At 40.5% G+C, this 24076-nt stretch overlaps 1 protein-coding gene across 3 annotated transcripts in view; it reads right to left on the reverse strand.

Moving 5' to 3' along the window:
- The window catches only part of LOC310657666 (CD209 antigen-like protein C), a 123672-nt gene extending 105365 nt beyond the window's left edge, over nt 1–18307 (reverse strand). The window contains exons 1-8 of one of the 3 annotated variants that reach the window (XM_083398699.1): nt 18227–18307; nt 17119–17239; nt 13685–13795; nt 11675–11773; nt 10388–10474; nt 9207–9358; nt 8213–8322; nt 5712–6062 (exon numbers count right to left, since the gene is read on the reverse strand). In XM_083398699.1, coding sequence (XP_083254825.1) covers nt 5921–6062; nt 8213–8322; nt 9207–9358; nt 10388–10474; nt 11675–11773; nt 13685–13795; nt 17119–17218 — 801 coding nt within the window. In that variant the 5' untranslated portion in view covers nt 17219–17239; nt 18227–18307 and the 3' untranslated portion in view covers nt 5712–5920. Of the gene's footprint in view, nt 1–5711; nt 6063–8212; nt 8323–9206; nt 9359–10387; nt 10475–11674; nt 11774–13684; nt 13796–17118; nt 17240–18226 lie in introns of those variants that run through there. The other 2 variants (XM_083398705.1, XM_083398700.1) reach the window with 2 other exon arrangements.
- Nucleotides 18308–24076: the final 5769 nt, after the last annotated feature.

The raw sequence follows: 24076 nt of genomic DNA on the forward strand, positions 1-24076 counted from the left end.
AATTTTTTAGCACAAATTCCCAAGATATATTATCAAAGGCCTTTTCCACATCCACAAAAATTAACATTGCTTGTTTTTCATTCCTGGCTGTCAGGTATTCAATTATATTCACTATATTCCTTATGTTCTCTTTCATCTGTCTGCCAGGAAGAAAACCTGCCTTATGTATAATTTCTTTCAGTATTTTTTTCATTCTGCTCGCTAATATGCTTGCAAATAATTTATAATCATTATTCAACAGCGAAATTGGCCGATATTTCTTTACTTGCGTTAAATCAAAGTCTTGCTTCGGAATAAATGTAATATATGCTTCTTTCCATGTTTCAGGTAATTCTCCTTTCTTTAATATATTGTTCATAACTTCTTTCATTGGCACAAGTAGGATGTGTTTCATTTCTTTATAGTATCTTGCAGTGAATCCATCCGGTCCCGGTGTCTTCCCACTTTTCAATTGTTTTTTGGCTTCTTTAATTTTGTTTGTTTAGTCGTTTAGTCGTTTAGTCATGTCAGACTCTTCGTGACCCCATGGACCAGAGCACGCCAGGCACTCCTGTCTTCCACTGCCTCCCGCAGTTTGGTCAGACTCATGTTTGTAGCTTCGAGAACACTGTCCAACCATCTCGTCCTCTGTCGTCCCCTCCATCTTTCCCAACATCAGGGTCTTTTCCAGGGAGTCTTCTCTTCTCATGAGGTGGCCAAAGTACTGGAGCCTCAGCTTCAGGATCTGTCCTTCCAGTGAGCACTCAGGGCTGATTTCCTTAAGAATGGAGAGGTTTGATCTTCTTGTAGTCCATGGGACTCTCAAGAGTCTCCTCCAGACCAGAATTCAAAAGCATCAATTCTTCGGCGATCATTAAATTCTTTAATTTCCTCTACTTCAACTCGGTTGTTCAGTCTGTCTTTTTTATCAGTCGGGATTTTTTGCACCTCCTTTTTCCTCAGGAATTCTTCTATTTTTTTAATATCACTTTTCTCAGTTCTTTTATATAAATGTCTATAAAAGTCTACAAATCCTTTTCTAATTTCTTTCGGATTGTCTGTTTCTTTTCCATCCACTATAATTTTATTAATTGTATTCTGTTCCTTTCTTTTCTTAATTTGGCATGCCAGCCATTTTCCAGGCTTATTTGCGAATTCAAAATTTTTCTGTCTCATTCTTTTAATATTCCATTCTACTTCTTTATTTATTATCATTGCAAATTGAGTTTGTAATATTTTAATATTGTGCTTTATTTTCAAATTGTTTGGGTTTTTTTAATTAAATTCTTCTCATTTTCCATTATTTGTTTTAGAATTTCTTTCCTCCCTTTTTCTCTTAATTTGTTTTTAATCGTATTCTGCTGAATAAAAAACCCCTCACATCACCGCTTTGCTGGCATCCCATACTGTACTAATTTTTGTACCCTTATTACAGTTATTCACAAAATAGTCCGTTAAATTCTTACGTGCCTTTTCTATTATTTTCTGGTCACCCAAAAGACTCTCATTTATTCTCCATCAAAAGGATTTTTCTTCTATTCCTTTTATAACACACTTTATTGCATTATGATCCGAAAGTACTTTTGGTTGTATTTCTTGGTGTTAATTCGCTCCAAACCTGATAAATTCTTGACATTGACTGATTTGCTTCTGAATGATAAGTGAATTGTTTTTCTAATGGGTGCCTTAGTCTCCAAATATCTATCAAGTTACAATTCTCAATCATTGGAAAAAAAAGTCTTGGGTAATTTCCCTTCCTTAACTTTCCCACTTGCTCTTAATCTATCCATTTACATTGACACCACTCCATTCATATCACCCATTATTATGATTTTCTGGTCCATAAATTCAAATAACTTTTCCTCCAAGTCTTTATAAAAATCAGTTTTATTTCCATTAGGTGCATAGACCCCGACTATTATCAATTTTTCGCCTTGCCATTTGACTTGAACTGCAATAACTCTACCTTCCTCATCTTTAAAATTCTGCTGAGCTTCCAATTTATTTTTTATATACAGCACCACCCCTCTCTTCTTGCTTCTGTCTGATGAAATAAATTCGTTTCCTAGTTTTTTTTAATTAACACCTTTCTATGTCTTCTCGCCAGATGAGTCTCTTGCAAACAAATAATGTCCAAATTCTTCCTCTTCAAATAATATTCAATTTTATTGCATTTTTTAATTGTTCATCCCATTAATATTCCAAGTCCATAATTTCAGACTTGCATTTTTCACAGCAGTGGGCTAAAACGCCCCTTCTCAGGAGGAGAGAATGCACCTTATCAGCACAGTGAGAGCGGCCTAGATGAAGGTCAACTCTCTGAGGAGCAGCCGCTAGTGTTCACGGCTCCGAGGTTAATGACTGTATGCAATAAATCTTCTTGTAATTACAACCACTACATGCTGATTACCTAAGCCAGTGTGCTGTAGTAGTTGAGAGTGGTAGACTCCTAATCTGGTGACCCAGGTTCGCATCTCCGCTCCTCCACATGCAGCTGCTGGATGACCTTGGGCCAGTCACACTTTTTTGAAGTCTCTCAACCCCACTCACCTCACAGAGTGTTTGTTGTGGGGGAGGAAGGGAAAGGAGAATGTTAGCCACTTTGAGACTCCTTCGGGTAGTGATAAAGCGCGATATCAAATCCAAACTCTTCTCTTCTAAGCCGGCAGTCTGCCAGATCTTGACAGAATTCATGGACTGATTATTTGCTTAATTTCTGTGTTTCAAAACCTTATAAATTTCCATTACATTCTGGTCATAATAATAGACGCTTGTACAACAACTGCAATATTAATAACTTCTAGTTGTGTTGACACAGTAAATGATTTATAAAAGGACAAGTGAGCAACTCAAACTATATATTTGTTCTTCCTGTGTGTGGCAATTATTCTGTTTCATGTAAGAATCTATACACAAAGCTTTAAAAATATTCATTGAATGGTTGCCCTTTTTTGTAATAATTTGTCCTGCATAGTTCAGTAATTTATTTTGCCAATCTTCTTCATTATCTTTTTTGGCCAAGACTTCTTCCTTCCATAGTGGTTGGCTGGTCTTCGCCTGGCATCCAGTCTCACATATTGGAGCCAAGTTTTCCCCTCAAACGGTCCATCAAGTCCTGTACATCTCAATATCATAACTTCATTTTTTTTTTAACAACAATCATTTCCCACATTTTCCTCAAATCTTTATATGTCTTTTCCCAGGCCTTTTAAATAATTTTACATTGCCACCACATAAGATAGCCTCTTAAACCTTTTGCCCTCCCTTCTAGTTTCTTCTCCAGCACAGTCAAAGCCTCCCAAATCATTTCACACATGGTACCATCTTCATCAGTCAGGACCTACCAAATCATTTCACATGGAATTCCATTTTTTGTCTTTGACTATTCTTACTTTCCCTTGTATTTTCCTCAGACCTCGTTTGTCTACCATTCCCACCTTGGTGGTTTGTGCATTCACCTCTTTTGATTGTCTCACAGCCTCTGAAAGTGCATCAGTATTTTTAAGAATTTGAGAAGCTGTTTTGTTAACATCTTCCTTTATCGGCTCAAAATTTTAATATATAAAAGCAAATCAAACAATTCTTATTTTAAATACTCTTGTATTGCAGTCTGGCTGGGTACTTTTAACATTGAGCTTTTTCCTATTGCCATTTCAAATTTAGAGTATATTGGCAAAGCCTACTGGTGTTTCACAACTTTATGACTAGTTGCAGGACATTAGCCAGACCTGGCAGAGTAAATGCAGAATCCACAGAAGCAATTGGCAACTTGGCTGCAGACAGGATAGACGAAGCAGGAACCAGGAACTTGTAGTTAGGTGTTTATTATATACAGTGGACTATTTACAGGAACAGAACACAGATCTTTAGCTAGCTCTCTCTGACATGACTCACAATTCCTAAACTGACACACTGAACCACTGAACTAACGAACTAACACATTCCAGTTAGTAGACCATTAATTATCATTCCCTTGAGAGAGCTTGACCAATCATGGAGCTGTCTCCATGCCTCTGTATCACCAGGCAGACTTACTCCTTCACATGGCCTTTTGGCTGTCTGCCAAGCCTTAATTGACTCTGTGTGAGTAGCTGCATGTACACAGTTTCCCAACAGAGTGGTGGGGGCAATTCTCCTCTTTCCCCAGCTTCCTCTATAGGGTTTAATTCCAAAACACCAAGCCCTTTCCCACCACAGTGTGTATTATTTTTAGCTTTCTCAGTACTTTGTCAAGGTCATCAACTCAGCAGTGGAAGCCTATTTTTCCAACCTAATCCCTCCACCTCTGCCACTTTGCTCACAAATATCTGTTTCTGACAATTATATGTACAAATCTTTGCATCCATTCATGTCAAAATAGTTATAAGATCCAACATAATAATACTGAATAGATTTCAATCGCTAAGAACTTTCCTTTCCACAACCATAAGCGAAAAATTTAAGACAGTGGTGTTGAGGCTCCCTGAGAATCCATATAATAAATCAATGTTATTAAATTTATTTTAGACAATGTTCACAGTGAGTATTCTGGTCCTCTTCTTTTTCTCTTGATTTTTAGCCAGTAAATGCCTTTTTAGTAAAATAAATACATAATTGTAAATCCGTTAATTTGGACATCTTCAGAGTAGATCCAAAAGTACTTTCCCAGAAGTAAAATAGTTTCCAGAGAGTTAATCTTATCTTTCTTCCAGAAAACAATTATAATATTGTTTTGCAGCACCCCGAGACACCCGAATGCTCCTCTTGGGTTTTTTGGGGGAGGCGCATCGCCCCTGGGCTCTTCCCCTCACTCTATGGAGCCGAATCTGATGGAGCCATCAGATGCTCAGTCCGATTGCCATTTTGCGAGGACCTGGAAACCCGCTGAATGAAAAATTTAGCCCTTGAGGGAACTCCCAATGGAATTGAATGTTGTGTTTTCCCAAAGCATCTGCTACGAATATCACTTAAATCTCCTGAGATCAAGGATTTTCTTGATGAAGTTGAAGATTCAAGGGCAGCCCCACCCACATGAGTGCATTACAGTAATACAGCCTTCAGATTATTAACACATGGGCTACAGTGATCAGGTTACTGCTGTCCAGGAATGGTCTCAGTTGGTGAAGGAGACCAAATTGATTTATTGGCCCTCATCCAGTCCACCATTGTATTGAGACACTGGATAGCTCCATTTGCCAGAGCATAGTGCTGATAATGCCAAGTCTGCAAGTTCGAGCCCCATAAGCAACAGTTGCACATTCCTGCATTGCAGGGGTTGGACTAGATGATCCTCAGGGTCCCTTTCAACTCTATGATTCTATGATTCTACCACCTGGGACGAAAAAGTTAGTCTTTTGCAGCCTATGAACCCACTGATTGCCCTTATTTAGCTTGTAAGATAGTGACCATGGAGATCAGAAGGGACAATGGGGCATCGGACATACAAAGTAAGGAAACAAATATTGGTATGCATTGCAAATACAGTGGTACCTCGGCTTACATACACTTCAGGTTACAGACTCCGCTAACCCAGAAATAGTACCTTGGGTTAAGAACTTTGCTTTAGGATGAGAACAGAATCATGCTCCGGCAGCGCGGCAGCAGCAGGAGTCCCCATTAGCTAAAGTGGTGATTCAGGTAAAGAACAGTTTCAGGTTAAGAACAGACCTCCAGAACTAATTATGTTCTTAACCCAAGGTACCACTGTACTTAACCCGAGGTACCACTGTAAATGCATTAAACAAAGGCTATGATTGGACGCTTCCATTCTTTATTTTTGTAGCCATCTACGTCTGTGCTTGCAGAATAAGGAGTTTTCAAGGTGACTTTGAGGGCTGATGCCAGAGATGCCATAATCTAGATGGCAGAGTGTGGATTGTGCATTAAAACAGTGGGGTGGGTGATCTCTTGTTTTTGTGTAGAGATTATGCGATCCAGTTTCATTCATCTTAAAGGTGTCTTCTTAGAGCCAAACATCATTAGGCACCTTCTTACAAATATACCGTATGTGCTTCCCACAGTGTGATGCTATCCAGCAATTGCTTCCACATTCAAAGGTCAATGCACCACAGTTCACTGGTTGTGGCTCCCCGACATTCCAGTACCTAAAAAGAAAAGAAACATCAGCACTGATCAATCAAGATTGGATGTCTACCTCCTCACCCGCTCCCTGTGCCTTCTACCATTAAAAAGATGTTCAGCTTTTTCTCTCTTAACATCCATCCATAATTGTGGTGGATTTTTCTCCCCATATTTTAGAATTCTAACCTCAGATCTGCTCTGTACAGTTGTGGGTGTTAGAGAGAGAATTTTGGAAGAGAGATCTCATGTAGGAGAGATAACACAGTAGTGATTGTTGTGAGCATATAAAAACTTCTCACATCCATCACCCACCCCATGCATGAGGAGAGCAATGACACTATACAGAAACAAAAATAGCTATGTCCTCAAATGAAATACAAAATATAATCTATAACCACAAATGTATTACCACATATGGATCTTATCAAAATCTTACATGACGGTTCTAAGTTTACTCTAATCAATTATCCATAGTTGATAAAGGTATCATCCTAGCCCCACACTTATTGTCACTTCTGCTAAGGCTTTGCATTCTCCAGTGTCCATTGTATATTGAATCAAGTCCCACTACACAGCACGAAGATTCGTGTAAATCTGTAACTCCCTTATTTTTAGCTCTCCAGGAATCTATTAAATTGATGTTAATAATAATGGTGTAATAGCTGTTTTTTACTCCCATGAGATGTTCGGGTTGGATCTGCCCTTTGATCAAGTCTAAGATCACATACAACAGTGGTTCCCAATTGGTGGTCCACGGACCACCCACCCAGGGGGTCCATGGCGCCATCCACATAAGAAAAACTGCCACAGAGATATCAAAATGTTCAAAGGTAGGGTGGCCCATGGTTTGGCTTTTGAAAAACAAGGAGTCTGCAGTACTTAGCTACCATTTCCCCCCGAAAGTAAGACATCCCCCCAAAATAAGAACTACTTCCAGTTTTGCCTCTTGCTGTTATATAAGGCCTCCCCCGAACATAAGGCCTCCCTGGAATATAAGGCCCCCAAAACTACCGTAAGGCGTTTGACTCCTCTGGACTGTAGTGGTGGACGCCGCTGCTCAGCTCACTGATTGGCCGCAGCGCAGACGGAGCTGTTCAGAGCCCGTGCCGCCGCCAGGACAAGCTTCCGCCTGCTGCTCGCTCTGCCCTGACGGAGTCTGGCTGACTCACAATTAGACAATAAATGTGTACCGTATTCTTCTTCATGGAAAAATAAGACATCCCCTGAAAATAAGACCTAGAGCATCTTTGGGATCAAAAATTAATATAAGACACTGTCTTATTTTTGGGAAAACAGGGTAACTGGGAACCACTGGCATACAGGATTTAACTTCCCAGCTTGTATTATACAACCCCACTGCCATTTGTAAAGTTTACTCAATACCTATGCCCAAAAGGATAAGTGGTTGGTATTGGGTGCAACAATGGAGATGAATGGAATTGGATTTTGATCCAGGAGACCTTGCACAAATAGAAAGTGACCCTCTGTTAATCTATTCTTGGTAATAAATGCCAGACCAGCTCGCTGTTCTACCACCAAGCTGTGGATGAGTGAGATCTTACTCTGATCTTGTACATCCATCAACACGGTTGAAAAGTGTTGTTAGATACTTAAAGGGAACCATGAACTGTCTTAAACTGCCAGCTGACAGGAGGTTGGACTAGATGACCCTTGGGGTGTCATTCAACTCTAAATTTCTATGTGTCTGTGATTCTATCCAAGAGAGTGACATGAACTACCCTCTCTTACACACTTACTTCATCTGCTGCTATCATTTTAGGTTAGAGATTGCTGGTTATTCAGATTGCTTAGCAGATAACTGTAGAAATACTTTCCTAAAGACAGTGTTGCTCAGCTTTAGGTTCCTGCAACTCCTTTTGAAGCTGAGCTAATCAGAACAAACCATTTAAAAGGATGCCTTCACCCTCTTCTGAATCACCTCATTCACTAGGTTAGAGAAGCAGGAAGAGAAGCCTTTCTGTCTCTGCAGCCTAGTGAGAAGCAGCAGCCGCTCATCTGGGCAATGATGTGGAGGAGTACATATGTAGGTCTTTGGTAGTAGAGAAAAGTGCATGCAAAAGTACATTTGAAGAGGGAAAGAATTAATTATGTAAACTGAACCCGCAACTTTTTGGACGTCATACCACTAACAAATGTTTCTTCAAAAACCTACGTGATTGAAGCTACTATCCCTGACAGCCATGTCCATGTCACTCCCTTGTCTTTAAAGAGTCCAATCCAAAACCACCGTTTACGGTCTTTTACTTGCTTAGTCACAAATAGCTAGAGTGAGGTGGGGTGGAGAGAAGGAACAAACAGAACATCTTTCTAGACATTGCATTTTCTCTTAGAGACTATAGTCCTTTACAGACATTCAACAGGAATAAAACAAACACATTTCAAAAGGAGTAGATGTCATCATTGAAGGCCCAATTCACATATTTTGGGGAAGCAGTGATCAAAAATATACAATGTATTCCAAGTATGGTTGCAGTATCAATGCATTACAATTTTGGCAGTTTTATTTTTGATTCATTTCCTAATGATCCCTTCAATGGAATTTGTGATCTGATATGGATGACATCTAGCAGGACAGTGACCTATGTGGCAAATACTCCAATTTCTGCATCCATGTTTGTTGGTTGGTTTCAAAGACACTGGTATCAGTCTGGTTGTGGTATGCTTGATGGCATGATGATGGGGTCTCATACATGTCTATGCCCTGTAGCACCCCAGTAGCCCCTCTGCCAGGGCTAAGTCACTGGGAGGGGTTTATACCTTGTAAGCTCCTCTAGAGTCATCTCCATGATACTCTCATGCCAGAGGGTGGTGAGGGAAGCCTTCTTTCTGAGAACTCAGTACATTTCAAATAGCAGAGTAAGACTCTACAGGCAATCAAGGGGATAGATGCCCCTCAAGTATCTACTCCTCCTCCTTCAAGGCCTTTCTGACTGTCAACTTCAGTTTATTAGAGTTCAGCAGCTCCAAGAAACCTTAGATAGTCCCAGATGGTAGCAGCTGCTCCCTGTCCCACCCAACCCATGGCTTGACTGATGGAGTTGCTGTCTTGGTTGCATACCAAGAACTTCTTAACTGGATAGTGATAGTAGGATCCCTTTGGCTCAAGAAGATCCCCTACCTTTCCTATACTCAGCTTTGATGCTCACCTGTTCTTCCCATGTTTCGAAAGAAATGAGTTTGGCGCCTTCCATCTCACACTTTTTTTGGGAATCCACCCATGAGTGTTGCTCATTAGAAAAGAAATAGAATGTCCTTTCATATATAATCCAACCATCATTCAAGTTTCCAATAAGGTGGTCTTTGAGTCAAGCCAGATATGGAGGAAGAAGAGAAAAAGAAAACAAGATAGGCAATTTAATGGGATAATCTCAAAGGGTGTCCAGAGCAGAGTCTGTTTCCATTGTGTTGGGTGTGTTTCAGTTGGTAAGGTTCAAGAAGGCAGACAAGGAGCTTGGATTGGTCAGGACATCTGGAACTATGGGGATGGCCCTGCCTGGATTCCCACCACTCTTACCAGGGTGACTGGACCAGTCTCCTGCAAGGCTGGATGTTCACTTGATGTCCAGGTCCACCACCAGCATGTGGACCAAATGCGCTGCCACCTGGCTGATGCCCCAGCTCCAGCCACTGCCACCACACCAGAGCACAGGGACAAGGTGAACGATCAGCCTGGCTCACAGGATGATGCACCTGATGAGAACCCTGTTTTGATTTGAGACATGATATCCAATCACAGGACATTTGAGGATCTGGGCTATTGCCACTGGCCCTTTAACTTTATGATTCACAGGTTGGGAGTTTAGAAAGCCAATCACATTGGGAGTGGCAGTGGCCCAGGACTTCAGAAATGCATAAAGCAGTAGCTTTGTCCCTGTTGTCCAGTTCCATTAGTTTAATAAAGGTTCTTGTTGTCAATGGATCTTGCCTCGTGTGAACCCACCTAAAATTCATTAGCTATATGAGAAGTGGTTCCAATGAAGGAGAACCCACTTTAGAAACCTGTGCAGATTAATGGAGGACCCTATCCTGACCTAGCTGTGGGGTCTGGGTACAGGTCTTTTAGCTGACCTGTTTTGATTGCCTCTGTTATAGCAAAGAATGGCAAAGTCTTTTATATTTCCTCACCATAGAAGCTAAATCAATTAAACAGTTCAGGAGAGCTGAACTGAATATCTCTGATGTTTCCCTAGGTTGGCTGGATGTAAAGGAGAGCAGTTATCTGCTCTGGCTCTAAGAGTTTTTGGCTAGAGGAGGGGCTTTCAGCTGGTGTAGACTAAGGGCAGGTTCCCAATGCACTACAAGTCTTCAGCATCATAGGGTATCTTACCAATTTCTTTTTGCAGCTCATCATTTCTGTTGGCAAAATACCGCATTTCCTCTGATATGTTTTGAGCTACAGCGAGTATTTGGAAGTCTAAAAGATTTGAAATTGTTCAAGGCAAAAGAGTATCTGAAATAACAATCTGCAAATATTAAGAAACCATTTTCAAGCATTTTAAAACGCTTTAGCCTGAAACAAGAAGCAGAGCTCAAGGGTCGGGTTCTTATGAATATGAGGGCAGACTTGATTCTCTGTGGCTGAGATCACCAATGAAAGGCCTCGGAAGAATACCACACCAGAGCACAGGGACGAGGTGAACGATCAGCCTGGCTCACCAATGAAAAGCCTCAGAAGAATCCTGCAGCTGGATCAAACCAAAGACCCATGCAATACATGCAGCCAGTGTGGTGTAGTGGTTAAGAGTGGTAGACTCGTAATCTGGGGAACCGGGTTCGCGTCTCCACATGCAGATGCTGGGTGACCTGGGGCCAGTCACACTTCTTTGAAGTCTCTCAGCCCCACTCACCTCACAGAGTGTTTGTTGTGGGGGAGGAAGGTAAAGGAGAATGTTAGCTGCTTTGAGACTCCTTCAGGTAATGATAAAGCGGGATATCAAATCCAAACTCTTCTTCTATCCTATTCTCATATTAAAACTGGCTCGTGAAGTATCTCTAATGTTCCCTTCCTATGTCCTCCTTTTCTGCTGGGAATCACAGGGTCAAAAACCAATTCCCACCTCGAGTCCCACAGTAAAGCTGAATATACAAAGAATACTTTGTAGTTTTCAATTATGCTTCGTGAAATCTAAGAAAACAGAGGCGCCGAAACTCTTTTTCTGATGAATACTGGGTTTCATTCCGCATAGAGCTAAGGAGAACATTATGTCAGTGCAGGAATTTCTCCTTGTGCAATGCAATCTTCCGCCCCTTTCCCTCCATTCTGTTCTGAAGTTTCTCCCCACCCTAGAGTGCAGTTTTGGTGATGGCATGCAGGGAGAAGTGGGGGCAAAGTTCCCTTGTGCTAGTGCTAAAATCTAGCACTAGCACAAACATTGTGAATTACAGTTTGATGGGGAAGGGCAGCATTTCTAGTGGGGGGATGTGAGAATCACAACCATCTGTTTTTCTTTCTGCTGAGCAATGAAACAGTGATAAACTCTATTGGGTGTTCAGTTTCATTGAATACAGTATATTTATTGCTCACACAATATGAATCCCAAACTACAGGAATTGAAGCCTGTTTAAATTAAATAGGGTCTAGCAAAAGTGAGAATGTGCATAAAAAAATGCTTACCATCCTTGTCTTCATGGATTGTATCAATCCCAACAACAAAGGTCCGAATCATATCCATTGCCATTTGAACCTCCGCTCTACTTTTTGCTTCCTTTTGATCTAAGGAGGAGGTAGGTAGAAAAGAAATGAAGAAATTGTGTTCTAGAACCCTGGACTGATGAGCTGGGGGAGGGGATACTTGGTTTCAAACTGCTTTTAATATTGAATTTAAATTGCTGACTTGTAATGCAAATAAACATCAAATCAACAAAAACATGAATATGACTTCTATTAATATTTTCTTCTCCCAGCCCTTGATTGTGGCTCCCCTGGTGGTTGTGGGTTCTGATACATAAGTACAACATTCCTTGTTTTCCTAGAGTGGACATGCAGGGGGATATTTGGTCCAGCCAGTTGGAACTTCCTTTTTCCTCCTGGGCTGGGACATACTTCCTTTTGTATGTGACTAGAGGTGGGCATGACCTTACCTGTTCAGGTAACAAAAGCAAAGGGCACGCAGCACCCTCTCTCTTTGCCATCTTCCTTACGTTGTGTGAACTGCAGTAACTGCCAGTCTGCAGTCACTGGGATTAACCCCCCATATGGGGTAGATCCAGATGTATGTACTTTTTAACTACTTTTGTTTTCAGGGATCCAGCTGTGAACTGAATGTGTGAGTGAACCACTTTTATATACTTTACACAAGATTGTGGTATGTTTATTCTATTAAGAGGGATATAAGGGGACTTACCAGGAACCTAATATTAAGAAGCTTAAACAAGCCTGCAACCAGTTATCTGGTGTGAGTTTAAAAGGGGAATGTAAAACTCTGCTAAGTTATAGAACATGATAGCTCAAGTTAGGAAGGATATTAATAAACAATATATTCTGTCCTGCCTCCCTGAACATTCCTACAGTGGTCTGAAGTCCTGTTTACATTTGGCCTGTTGCTTCTGTCATTAAATGGTTGGCCTTCCTTAGAGAGCTTTAAATTTTTGGGTGTCTAGATAATGGGTAGGCAAACTAAGGCCCAGGGGCTGGATCCGGCCCAATTGCCTTCTAAATCTGGCCTGCAGACAGTCCGGGAATCAGCATGTTTTTACATGAGTAGAATGTGTCCTTTTATTTAAAATGCATCTCTGGGTTATTTGTGGGGCATAGGAATTCCTTCACCCCCCAAAAATATAGTCCAGCCCCCCACAAGGTCTGAGGGACAGTGGACCGGTCCCCTGCTGAAAAAGTTTGCTGACTCCATTCTAGATGCACATTTCCTCTTTGTCCTACGGACGTGCATTTGCCAGGCTGCCTCATACTCTGCCATATGCTTAAAATATGCAAACTCTTGGATCATTTGATTCCCTCCCCCCAAGATTTGCTTACTTTGGAGTGCCCTTTAAAAATGAATTACCTAAGCAAGTAGGTCATGTGTTCATCTATCTAGTGCTATTTTTCTAGAAAAACAGGCACAGGAACTCACCATGAATTTCTCCCTTGTTCTCTTAAAATGGCAACGGCGCCCACCTGACAGGGCCTGGAACTGAATCCTGATGAATTCCAGCTGAAAAAAGCCCTGCATATATCTAGATATTTAGGTAGGCTCTGGACCCGCCCACTTTGGCCATGGCCTTATCCTCTGCAGCCTGTTTTCCCCAAGCACTTTCCTTCAGGGGACTGGAGCCCTAGCAGAGGGCAGCCTGGCGAGGACGAGGAATGGGGGATCTCCCTCAGCAAATGAGGATTATTTGGAAAAGGAGGAGAGAATTGCAAGCTGGGAAAGGGTATTGCCCAGGGTGTCCCAGGGACTTGTGTTAGCCTGTGCTTCTGTCCCAAGTGCTGGAACTCACTTATTCAGGGAGAACAAAACAGTGTCGTTGCTCTCAATGAATGACAGCTGTAACTCAACCCTTGAAATCAAGGAGGGGTGAAATGGGTAAATGGAAGGTGGATCCTGCCATCTCTTTTTGGAAATGCTATTGGAATTGAAGCAAAGCCCGCGACAGTAGTATCAATGTATGCCAATTGTGTACTTACATAGGAGGAAAATCAGCAGTGTCAACACAGTAAGGGCGATAATCACAGATACGATAATGCATTCACCCATGGGAGAATGCATGAGGGTTACAAAGTCCTGAAAAACAGATGCTTGAAGACAGAAAATTCTGCTTTAGCCATCGGTAGCCAACATATCATTGCCACCCCAGAAAAAATGATTTTCATACACTGTGGTAGCCATTAGCCAGAGACATTCAGTGGTTCAGGGGGTGGGTCCTTGAGATGCTAAGCAGATGGAGGAAGCAAGGCGAGATGCCTTGCTGCGTGACAAAACTTTTCCATCTTTTTTCTTTTTTAAAAAGTTTTAATCTATACTTTTCAAGTTTATAGATTTCATTAGTTTTACAATCATTTTAACATTTCAAAGTTTGACTTTGAAACCACTCTTTCTGTGGTTCCTTAAAATTATTTTTTAATATATTCTGCATATCCCAATTCATTCAACTTACTCATTTAATTATCTACTTTAAATATATACTCTTATGAAACTGCACATTATTATTATAATCCTCCTAATGTTTTTATCTGTTTTCAACTTATCTGTAAATATTCAATAAACCATTTCCATTCTTATTGTTCCTGTAAGTTTCAACATTTCTGAATATTCCATAAGTTTTTGTAGCCGTTTTTCCTTTGCTGGGACTTCTGCTTCTTACCACTTTGGGGCAAGTAGCATTCTTCCTGTTGTAGTAGCATACATAAATAAATTTCCCAGTAAGCATTAACCTTGTTGGATACCAACAATATATCATTCCTTTAATATCTTGATTGCATATTATCCTTTGTGCTAATACTTCTAAAACTATTATAAACAACAAAGGTGACAATGGACAGCCTTGTCTTGTTCCTTACAGTTCTCAGTCAGGACGCTATTTACCATCAACTTAGCTGACTGGTCGGTATATACTGCCTTAACTCCTTTTATAAATTTGTCTCCACAACCCATATACTCTAAAACTTTAAACATAAAATCCCAGGAGACATTATCAAATGCTTGCTCAGCGTCTAGAAACATTAAAGCCACTTGTTTTTCATTTCTCACTTGTAAATATTCTAATATACCAATTACATTTCTAATAATATCTTTCATTTGTCTTTTTGTCAAAAATTCAGCCTGGTCATAATAATTAGCTCTTTTAATACCAGTTTCAATCTATTTGCTAATACATTTGAAAAAGTTTATAATCATTCAACAGAGATATAGGTCAATAATTTTTTAGTTGCTCAGGGTCTCTATCTTGTTAAGAAATCAGAGTTATATAAAAATTCTTCCACAATTCTGGCAGTTCACATGTCTTTAAAATCATATTCATAATGTCATTTAATTTTTATATTATATAATCCTGCATCTACTTATAGGATATTGCTGACAGACCCTCAGTTCCTGGTGCTTTCAAAGGTTTTGCCTGTAAAATTACTTGCTGTACTTCCATCATTGTCACCAGTGCATTCAAAATTGTCATTTCATCTATTGGTATTTTAGGGATTATACTATCTTCTGGATATTTTTGCACTTTCCACAATACAGTTTGGTATAAAAACTCATTAATTGATCTATTTCTTTAGGATTTTCCACAACTCTACCTCCTATGTTAATTTGATTTATACAGGCTTACTCTTGCCTTTTTGTTTATTTGCCATGTTAATAATTTCCCTGGTTTATTAGACTGCTCAATTGTTTTTGTTTTAAATATTTAATTTTCCACTCTATTTCTTGATTTATTATAATTGAAAACTGTGTTTGCTGTATCTTAATATCCTGTTTCACCCTTTCTTTTCTAGGGGAATTTATTGATTCATTTTCTTTCCTATTTATTTCTTGTAAAATTTGTTGCATGGGATGCATGCTTGCTTTACTTGCATCCCATACCACTTTCAAATTTGTCTCCTGATTTAGATTGATTTCAAAACAATCTCTTAATGTTCCCCCCTTTTCTAATATCTCTTGATTATTGAATAAATTCTTATTCAGTCTCAATGGCAATTTTGCTCTGTTCTTAATTCTATAATAATAGAGTTGTGATCTGATAATGTCCTGGGTAAAATTTCTACCTTCTTTACCTTAGTGTAACAAATCTCTATCGGTCCATACAGAGTCCGTTTGACTCACTGAATTATTCTCAGACAAGTAAAATGTAAATTGTCTGTCCAGTGGGTGTTTCTCTCTCCACATATCAATTAGACTTAAGTTTTCTGTCATCTGAAAAAGGCCTTAGGTAGCTTCGCTTCTTTTGTATCGCTTCTTCTTATAGTCCTGTCCCATTCCAGGGAAGCTACCCCATTCATATCTACCATCAAAATTATCTTTTCATTCATATATTCAAATAAGATTTCCTCATCTCTTATAAAAGTCAGCTTTTTTCTCATTTGGTGCATCTACCTCTATTAACATTCTTATTCTCTCTCCTTGTGATGTTAGCTGGCTTATCAGTATTCTTCCTTACTCATCTTTAAATAATTGTTTTGGATCTAATTCTGGTTTTATATGCATTACTATGCCTCTTTTCTTTGTATGGTCAGAGGCCACAAAGTCCTTTCCTAACCTTTTATTGATCAGAATTATTCTGTGTTTCATCACAATATGCGTTTCCTGAAAGCAAATCACATCCAAATTTATTTATTTTTACCACATGTTCCATCCCATTCCTTTTGTTTTCTTATTGCATCCATTTACATTCCACATTAAGATTATCAATGCCATTTTGTCCCTTATTTATTTATTTCTCTTCTCCCCGTCTGTTGATTCTTCTTCATGTCGTAACTCCAAATCAAACGCTCTTTCTCCTGCTAATTCTTTTCCATATTTTCTCCAGAATTATTATCTATCTGGGAGGAGTGAAGGCAAAGATCACCCTCACTACTCCCAAGTCCCTCTCGACTCCTGGGATGGAGTTTGGGAGGAGAGAAGGTCCTTGCCTCAACATATTTACATGGCTGAAGCCCCATGCACTTCCTATACCCAACGCCCTGGACAAGATACTCCCTCTGTACACATAATTCCACATACAGAAACTTTACTGGGCTGGCCATGGGCTCTGTTTTGATGCTGCTGATGGGGCAGCAGGCTAACTGAGGAGGAGCAGTGTGGCTTGTGTGATCTACACATCTCTACCCACCCCAACACCTGCAACCTGAGTCAACTGCCTCATTCTGCCTAATGGTAGAGCCATTCCGGACTGCATACAGTAAAGGAACACAACAGCCAGAAGCCAAGAGTGGGCTGAATCCTGGGGTTTCTATGGGGCTTAGTGATCTCTGGCACCCAAGTGGCTGCGTAGGCTTCTCTCCACACTCTTCCCTGGCACAACATGTCTGGTTCCACTTTCTACCTGTCTCCCCACCAACTTCCCTTTCCCATGCATTCCTCTACTTTAAGAGAAACCTCATCCCATATGACTGTGGTGTATACAGACCACCAGTTCCTGGTTGTGCTGCTCCTCCTGGAGCTGCAGCCTTTGCGGGCGCTGCAGGCTTTGTGGGCACTGCAGGCTTTGCGGGCGCTGGCTTCCCCATCCTTGTCTGTGAAACAACAAGCTAGAATGAGACAACAACAAATGGAGAATAAGGCTATGAGCACATTAGGCATAGAGCGGCAACTCTCAGTATTAGACAAACCAACATAAAGATGTTGTTGAGTCCAATATAACTGAAACGTCTTTCTTTTTCTTATTCTGGCTAAATCTCAGTTTTAAACCAAAAGAGATGTTCCATATGGATTCCAAGGCATTTTTAAAAATTGTTTTAGGTAATATAGCACATTCTCATTTTACATCCTATTCCTCTACCTTAACTCCTGGACATCTAGTTTACAAGATTCCAGTAAGATGTTCCCCATTTAATAGATAGTGTGGGACCTATGAGGTCTTCAGATGTTCCTGGGTGTCAACTCCCTCCATCACAGGGCCACATCTTCCCCACCTTTAATGGAAGGTATATTCATTTAATTATACAACTACCTCCTGGTCATCAGAAAAGATGGAGTACTAGATCCGGTCTCAGTTGGACACATATAAATCCACTTGAATCTAACAAGACTTTGGAGATCATGTGTTGGTCCTGGAAAAGAAGCAGAGGGAAGCTGTTATCCAAGCTCTCCAAGTGTGCCATTTTTTTTTCTTTTTGCAAAGTCCCAGCCTAACATCTGATGCCGTGGCTTAAAGAAAGAAGAGGACTGTTGTCTAATCCCGTTTCAAAGCAATCTGAACTAGCAGCCCTTGATATGCTAGTAAATGGGTTTTTCCAAAGAATTGTATTTTCTGGATCATGATCTGGATCAGGATTTACAACCTGGAACCATGAATCTTAGCAGGGCACCTGTACACAGCCCTAGAATATACCACCACTCACTTTCATTGGGTGACCTGAATTCTAGTATTTAAAAGAGAAAAACCATCTGTAGTTTATAAGAGCTCCCTATCATTTTCCCTCTTGGTGACCTTTCAGTCCTGGAATGAGTTCCTGCAAATATCACAGCTTGTAAGGAAAGTGTTCCACACCTCAGACCTCTTTCTGTTTGGATACCTTGGTGTTGCCATGGAACAATCTTTTCACTAATTTCTTCTTAAGGTTGTTTCATCCTCCCACTGGCTAAGAACCACCTCCCTTGTGATGTCAGGCATTCCAAAACTCCTCCCATTTAGGCTATACCATTTCCTGATTGGCTGCTCATCATATCCAATCAGCATGCCACATAAAGCATAAGCCCAGGAAAATGTTTATTTCAGATCTGTTATAGTATATTTATATATTTTCAAAAGTTACTGCAATTTTATTTTTGAACGATTACAAACATATATTTTATTCAGTTTCTAAGAGCTGCAGTTTTGCATGCGCAGCTTTCAAAGTTCTCAGAGATTTGGGCTGTTTCTGTCCTTTGGTATATCAGCTCAAGGTTTTTAATTTCTGCAGTGAGAATCTTAGTATTCTATTCATGCATTTGTCACACCTATGCAGTGCCCTCTTCATTGCATCCCACAATATAAGGGTGCCTATGTCTGGCAAGTCATTTTTCTTTAAAGTAAAGGTTCAAAGATTTCGTTAACCATTCTTTAGAGACTGCATCAGTGAGATGACCAGTGTTAAAGTACCAGTTCCAGGTCCTGGGGGGGGGGGGAGTGTGTGAAAATTTAAGTTATGGAGACTGGTGAATGGTCAGAGACCATTATAGGCCCAATTTCTGCACCCACCACCTGCCATTTGGTATTAATATTAGGTCTATACGGCCTCGGTCCTGTATACCTGAAGGAGCGTCTTCACCCCCATCGTTCAGCCCGGACACTGAGATCCAGCACCGAGGGCCTTCTGGCGGTTCCCTCATTGAGAGAAGTGAGGTTACAGGGAACCAGACAGAGGGCCTTCTTGGTAGTGGCACCCTCCCTGTGGAATGCCCTCCCACCAGATGTCAAAGAGATAAACAACTACCTGACATTCAAAAGACATCTTAAGGCAGCCCTGTTCAGGGAAGTTTTTAATATGTAACGCTGTATTGTTTTAAACGCTTGATTGGGAGCTGCCCAGAGTGGCTGGGGAAACTCAGCCAGATGGGCGGGGTATAAATAAATGATGATGATGATGATGATGTCTATGCATTACATTGATTTACGGAAGAAACATGAGAATTCCGTGCCTTCTGGATGCAGTGCCTACCAAGTGTCCACCAGGTTCCATTCAGTTAATATTTCTGCCAAGTGTGGGTTGAAGATTTTGTTCACAGATCGGTGCCCACTTTGGTCCATTGTTTCATCGCTGCTGCAATTGAATCTCTCCTTTAAAATGGTCTAATTCTGTTAGCGTCTTCCAGAGAAAGTCCTGTGCTGAACCTTGTCATGTTAACTTTGCCATCTCAGTGAATTCCAATAATTTTATTACCCATTCCTCCACAGGAAGTAGGGTTCTATATTTTAATCTTTCTACATGCAACAATCTCGCTGCTGTAACCATTATATTGGAATAATCTTCCAAAATCCTTTCCCAATTGGCTATCCAGTAACCCTAAAAGAATAGGTTCTGGGTTCAATAGGATATTAACCTTTAAAATCTGCTGTGTCAATGTATGTAATTGTATGCAAAAAAATTTGGCCTTTTTACATGTCCGACAAGCATAATAAAATGTCCTTTCATGTTCTTCACACTTCCAGCAAACATTTGAAATACCCTTATACATTCCATTTACAGGTTCTCAAGAGTTAAGTACCAACAATACATCATTTTATAAAAGTTCTCTTTAAGATCATAGCAGAATATAAATTTTAACCCTTTTGTCCACATATACCCCACTGTTCCACCTGTATATTATAACCATTTTTGCCCATTTAATCATGCTTTCTTTAACTTCTTCTGTTTCAAATTTCAACAAAAGTTTATACATTTCCACAGTAACATGTTCATCATTTGCACACAACTGAATTTCAAAGTCCATTCACCTTGCTCTATACTGAAAGTCTTTTAATCCTATTTAAACCTTGATGTTAATTGTATATAAGAAAACTACTGAAAATTTCAACTTTCCACTATTAGTTGTTCTCTTGTTTTAATTTTATAGGCTCCTTGATGCAATTAATGATTATTGGTATGTTGTCCATTTCTCTTTGCCTGTCATCTCTTTTCTGGAGGAAGTTTCTTGTGATGAAATCCATAAAGGTGTCTTTTAGCACAACCTAGGTTTATATTTATTCCAAATTTTCAATATGGCACGTTTAATAAAGTGATCTCTACTGTCAATTTGAAATCCAGTTGGTTCTCCAACAAGGCCTTTTGATATTCTGTCCTTAGGTTCTTTATTAACATCTTCATTTTCTGATGATTAACCTTAAAACCTGCTAGCATGCCAAATTCATTTAGCCTATCCACAGAGTCTCCGCTCACTGTAATGGGTTTTCCAGAACTATCATCAGATCATCAGCAAAGAAAGGACTGTAACTTGTAATTTTCTTTTAAAATCTTTATCCCCATAATTCTCTCACCTTGGCGAATATCTCTAAGCAAAGCTTCCAAAACCAAAATGAAAAATCATGGAGACAATGGACATCCTTGTCTTAACCCTTCTGTATCTCAGAGTTTAGCCAGTTGTCCATTAATAATTATATGAGCTGTCTGAGATTAATAAATTGATCCTACCCATTTAATAAAATTATCTTCAAAGTTCATTTTTTGCAAAACACTAATCAGAAATACTCAATTCACTTTGCTGAAAGCTTTTTCTGCATCCCAAAATATCCACACAGCTTGCTTTGTTAAGAAAACATTCTTAAAGAAACAGAAAAAAAGTTCCTGGAAACTTTGAAGAGGGTTCCAGAATTTTTCTTTAGTGTGGTACTCTAGGCTTGATTGGTGTCAGCTGGAGGTGCAAATAAAGGGAGGAAGTTGCAGGCTGCAATTTCTGCATGACAAAAGCGCGCACACACACACACACACACATGCTGTCACTATGCATGCTCATAACAAGGTTGGCAGTAAGACAATGTGTGCTGCTGATACTGTGAGTTTTGCTGTGTCAGGATTGTTATTTATTGGACAGAGATTATACCGTGCTGGAGAGATAAAGAAGGAATGTAAATAGCTTGTATATAATAGTGATAGAAATTCTTGTGCAACCAGTCAAGCAATAAAGAAGTTCTTGACTGTGAATTTGAGTATGACTCTTGTTCTTTTCCTCTGCCTCCGGGGAAACATGTAAGAAATGGTTTTACCGAGGTGCCACCACACAAGCAGAAAAGCGCAGCAGAAGTGTGTGGGTTGTAACCTCTAATATGCTTCTCACTGTTACAATTCAAATATACGTTTCTGACATTATCTCTTAATGGTCTTTTTGGTAAAAATCATTTGTCATTCATAAGGTCTTGTAATTAAAAAAAATCTTTATGACAAAAAGATTGCAAATAACTTATAATCATTATTCAATAATAAAATCAGTCAATTTTTTTTTACTAAATTTGTCCCTTCTTAAGTATAAGTGTAAGTTGGCCTCTTTTCAGCTATCTGTAGAATATAGTTCACTGTCCATTGTAAGGGTTGTGGACTCTTCTTCATTGGAGATTTTTAAGCAGATGTTGGATGGCCATCTGACATGGACACTTTATCTGAGATTCCTGCATTGCAGGGGGTTGGACTAGATGACCCTGGGGGTCCTTTCCAACTATACAAATCTATGATTCTTAAAGGCTATGCAGTAAGGCCAGCTGGAAATATACAGTGAAGTCTGGTGCATGCATTCTCAACCCTATAATGCTCAGTGGAGATTCCTCTTTAAACTGAATGAATGGTGGACTATAGGTAGGGATTAGGAATGGTTAAATTGTAGGTGACTTTAAACTTACATGCTGCAACCCTCCAATGCGTGTAATAACCTCTTTACCTAATACTTTAGTACAAACTGTTTCACACTTATTTTCCTCTTGCATGCACTGTGTTAAAGGCCGTCTGCAAACACGACTAAGTAGTCTAGTTGCCGAGGCTTTTGATCTTCTAAATATTTTCTAAAGGTTCGCACCTAACTTCGTTGAAGGATCCCTGAGGTGGACACTGTGTTCCGGGTTCCAGGTGATGGATATAAGCCACACATGGGCCCTCATACCTGAAAGAGGTATTTCAGCTTTTACTTTGATAGGTTTTCACATCCTGTCAATCCCCTCCAGTTGGATAACACAAACTGGAGGAGGGAATCAGGAGGGAATCTGGAAGGCTTGCCAGAATAATTCCTGCCAAGGGGAGTCCATCTGCTATGTTTGGAAGAATGGGTACCCATCAATTTAAGAGGCGTAAATAGAGTGTCTTCTAGCCTCATCCACACAATAACATGCACAAACAAACAAACAAATAAAAAGAAGAAAAATGCTATTAAACATTTTGCTTTCTCCAGGCCTCTCGCCTGTATCCTTCTGTAGATCTCTTGCCCACGCCTTCCTATCTAAGCAACCTGCATTCCCATGGGCTTCCCACCCACAAATTCCACAGGCTTCCTGCCCGCAAACACAACTGAAAGCCTCCCATTCACCCAGCATCATTCATTAACCAGTTTTCCTTCCTAACTGACTCCTGGTGTGGTGCTCCATCTTCTGTCAGTGGACCTCCCACCCTACTACCCACAGCAACCTCCTGCCTGGCACCATAATCTAGTGAAAAGTCTCCTTACTGAATGCCTGCACAGCTCAGTGCCAGATCAGGTCATGCAAGATAGCTGTTTGTAAAGGAACAAGTTTCTTTGCTTTCTGACATACCCGGGTATCTCCCCAACAGGGGATCGCTGAGCAGCAGGGGCAGCTAAACTTGATCAGATAAAAAGGGAAGATGAAGAAGAAACTTACTCCATTGCATCTGAAGCATCCCACTTCAGGGCAGCTGAGTAAGAGAATGAACAGAGATAGAGTTCAGAACCCCTCCCTGGTCAAAGCCTCCCTTTCCAAGCAATCAGGTTTGTAAACAGAACCCCAGTGTGGGGTAGAGTCAGGTAAAGGAGAGGAAAGAAATAATTTTGGTTGCTGTAGTGACTCACTACCTTCAACCTTCTTGTCAGTGTACTGCTTTTAACCATACTCACGTCGTCCTGTGGATCCTGGGATCCTCTGTTGACCAGTCGGATCTTGCTTTTGCTCCCTTGGCTGGGTCTTCCGGGTGACAGTTGATTACCACCCATGAAGAAAAGGGACAGCAAAGGAAAAATCTCTGGGCTAAAGGTTGCCCAGTGGCACTGGATCTCTCAGGATCCTCCTTTGCCCTCACAGGAGAACCAAGTGTGGCGTTCGTACGGAGCCCCCGGTCGTCTCAATGACTATTGACCCGTAGACCACTAAGGTGTTGATGTTAAATGCTTAATACCACACACTTCCCATAGCCTTTTCATTAGTCCTGATGTGAAAGAAGAAGCCAAGTCAGTGACTGTTTCACTGGCAAAGCCCAATCTACTTATATAGTTAATTAAAGCAGTTGCCACAGTTTCCGTTTCTATGTTTTGCAACGGAATGGCTTCTGAATATTTGGTTGCGTAATCCACTATGGTGAGGATGTATCTGTTTCCCCGCCTGCTGGCTCTAGGCAATGGCCCTATCAGGTCCAGCCCTAACCGTTGAAAAGGGGTTGATATGATAGGCAAGGGGCACAATTTGGCTTTTGTTTTGCCTTGACCGGTGCCTCTTCTCCGACATATGTCACAGGCTTGACGGTATTGTTTTATTTGTTTCCCTATGCCTGGCCAGTAAAAATTTTGAGCCACTCTCCGTTTTGTGCGTGTAATACCATTATGCGCTCCAAATACACTATTGTGAGCGTGCTGCAGGATTTTGCCTCGGTATTCATGTGGGATTACTAACTGTCTTCTCACTTCTTCACCCCCCCCCCCACATGGTGGGGCAAGGACTTCTCGATATAAAAGGTCCC

This window comes from Podarcis tiliguerta (assembly GCF_965153285.1).
Source record: "Podarcis tiliguerta genome assembly, chromosome: 9".
In the NCBI taxonomy this organism is placed as follows: Eukaryota; Metazoa; Chordata; class Lepidosauria; order Squamata; family Lacertidae; genus Podarcis; species Podarcis tiliguerta.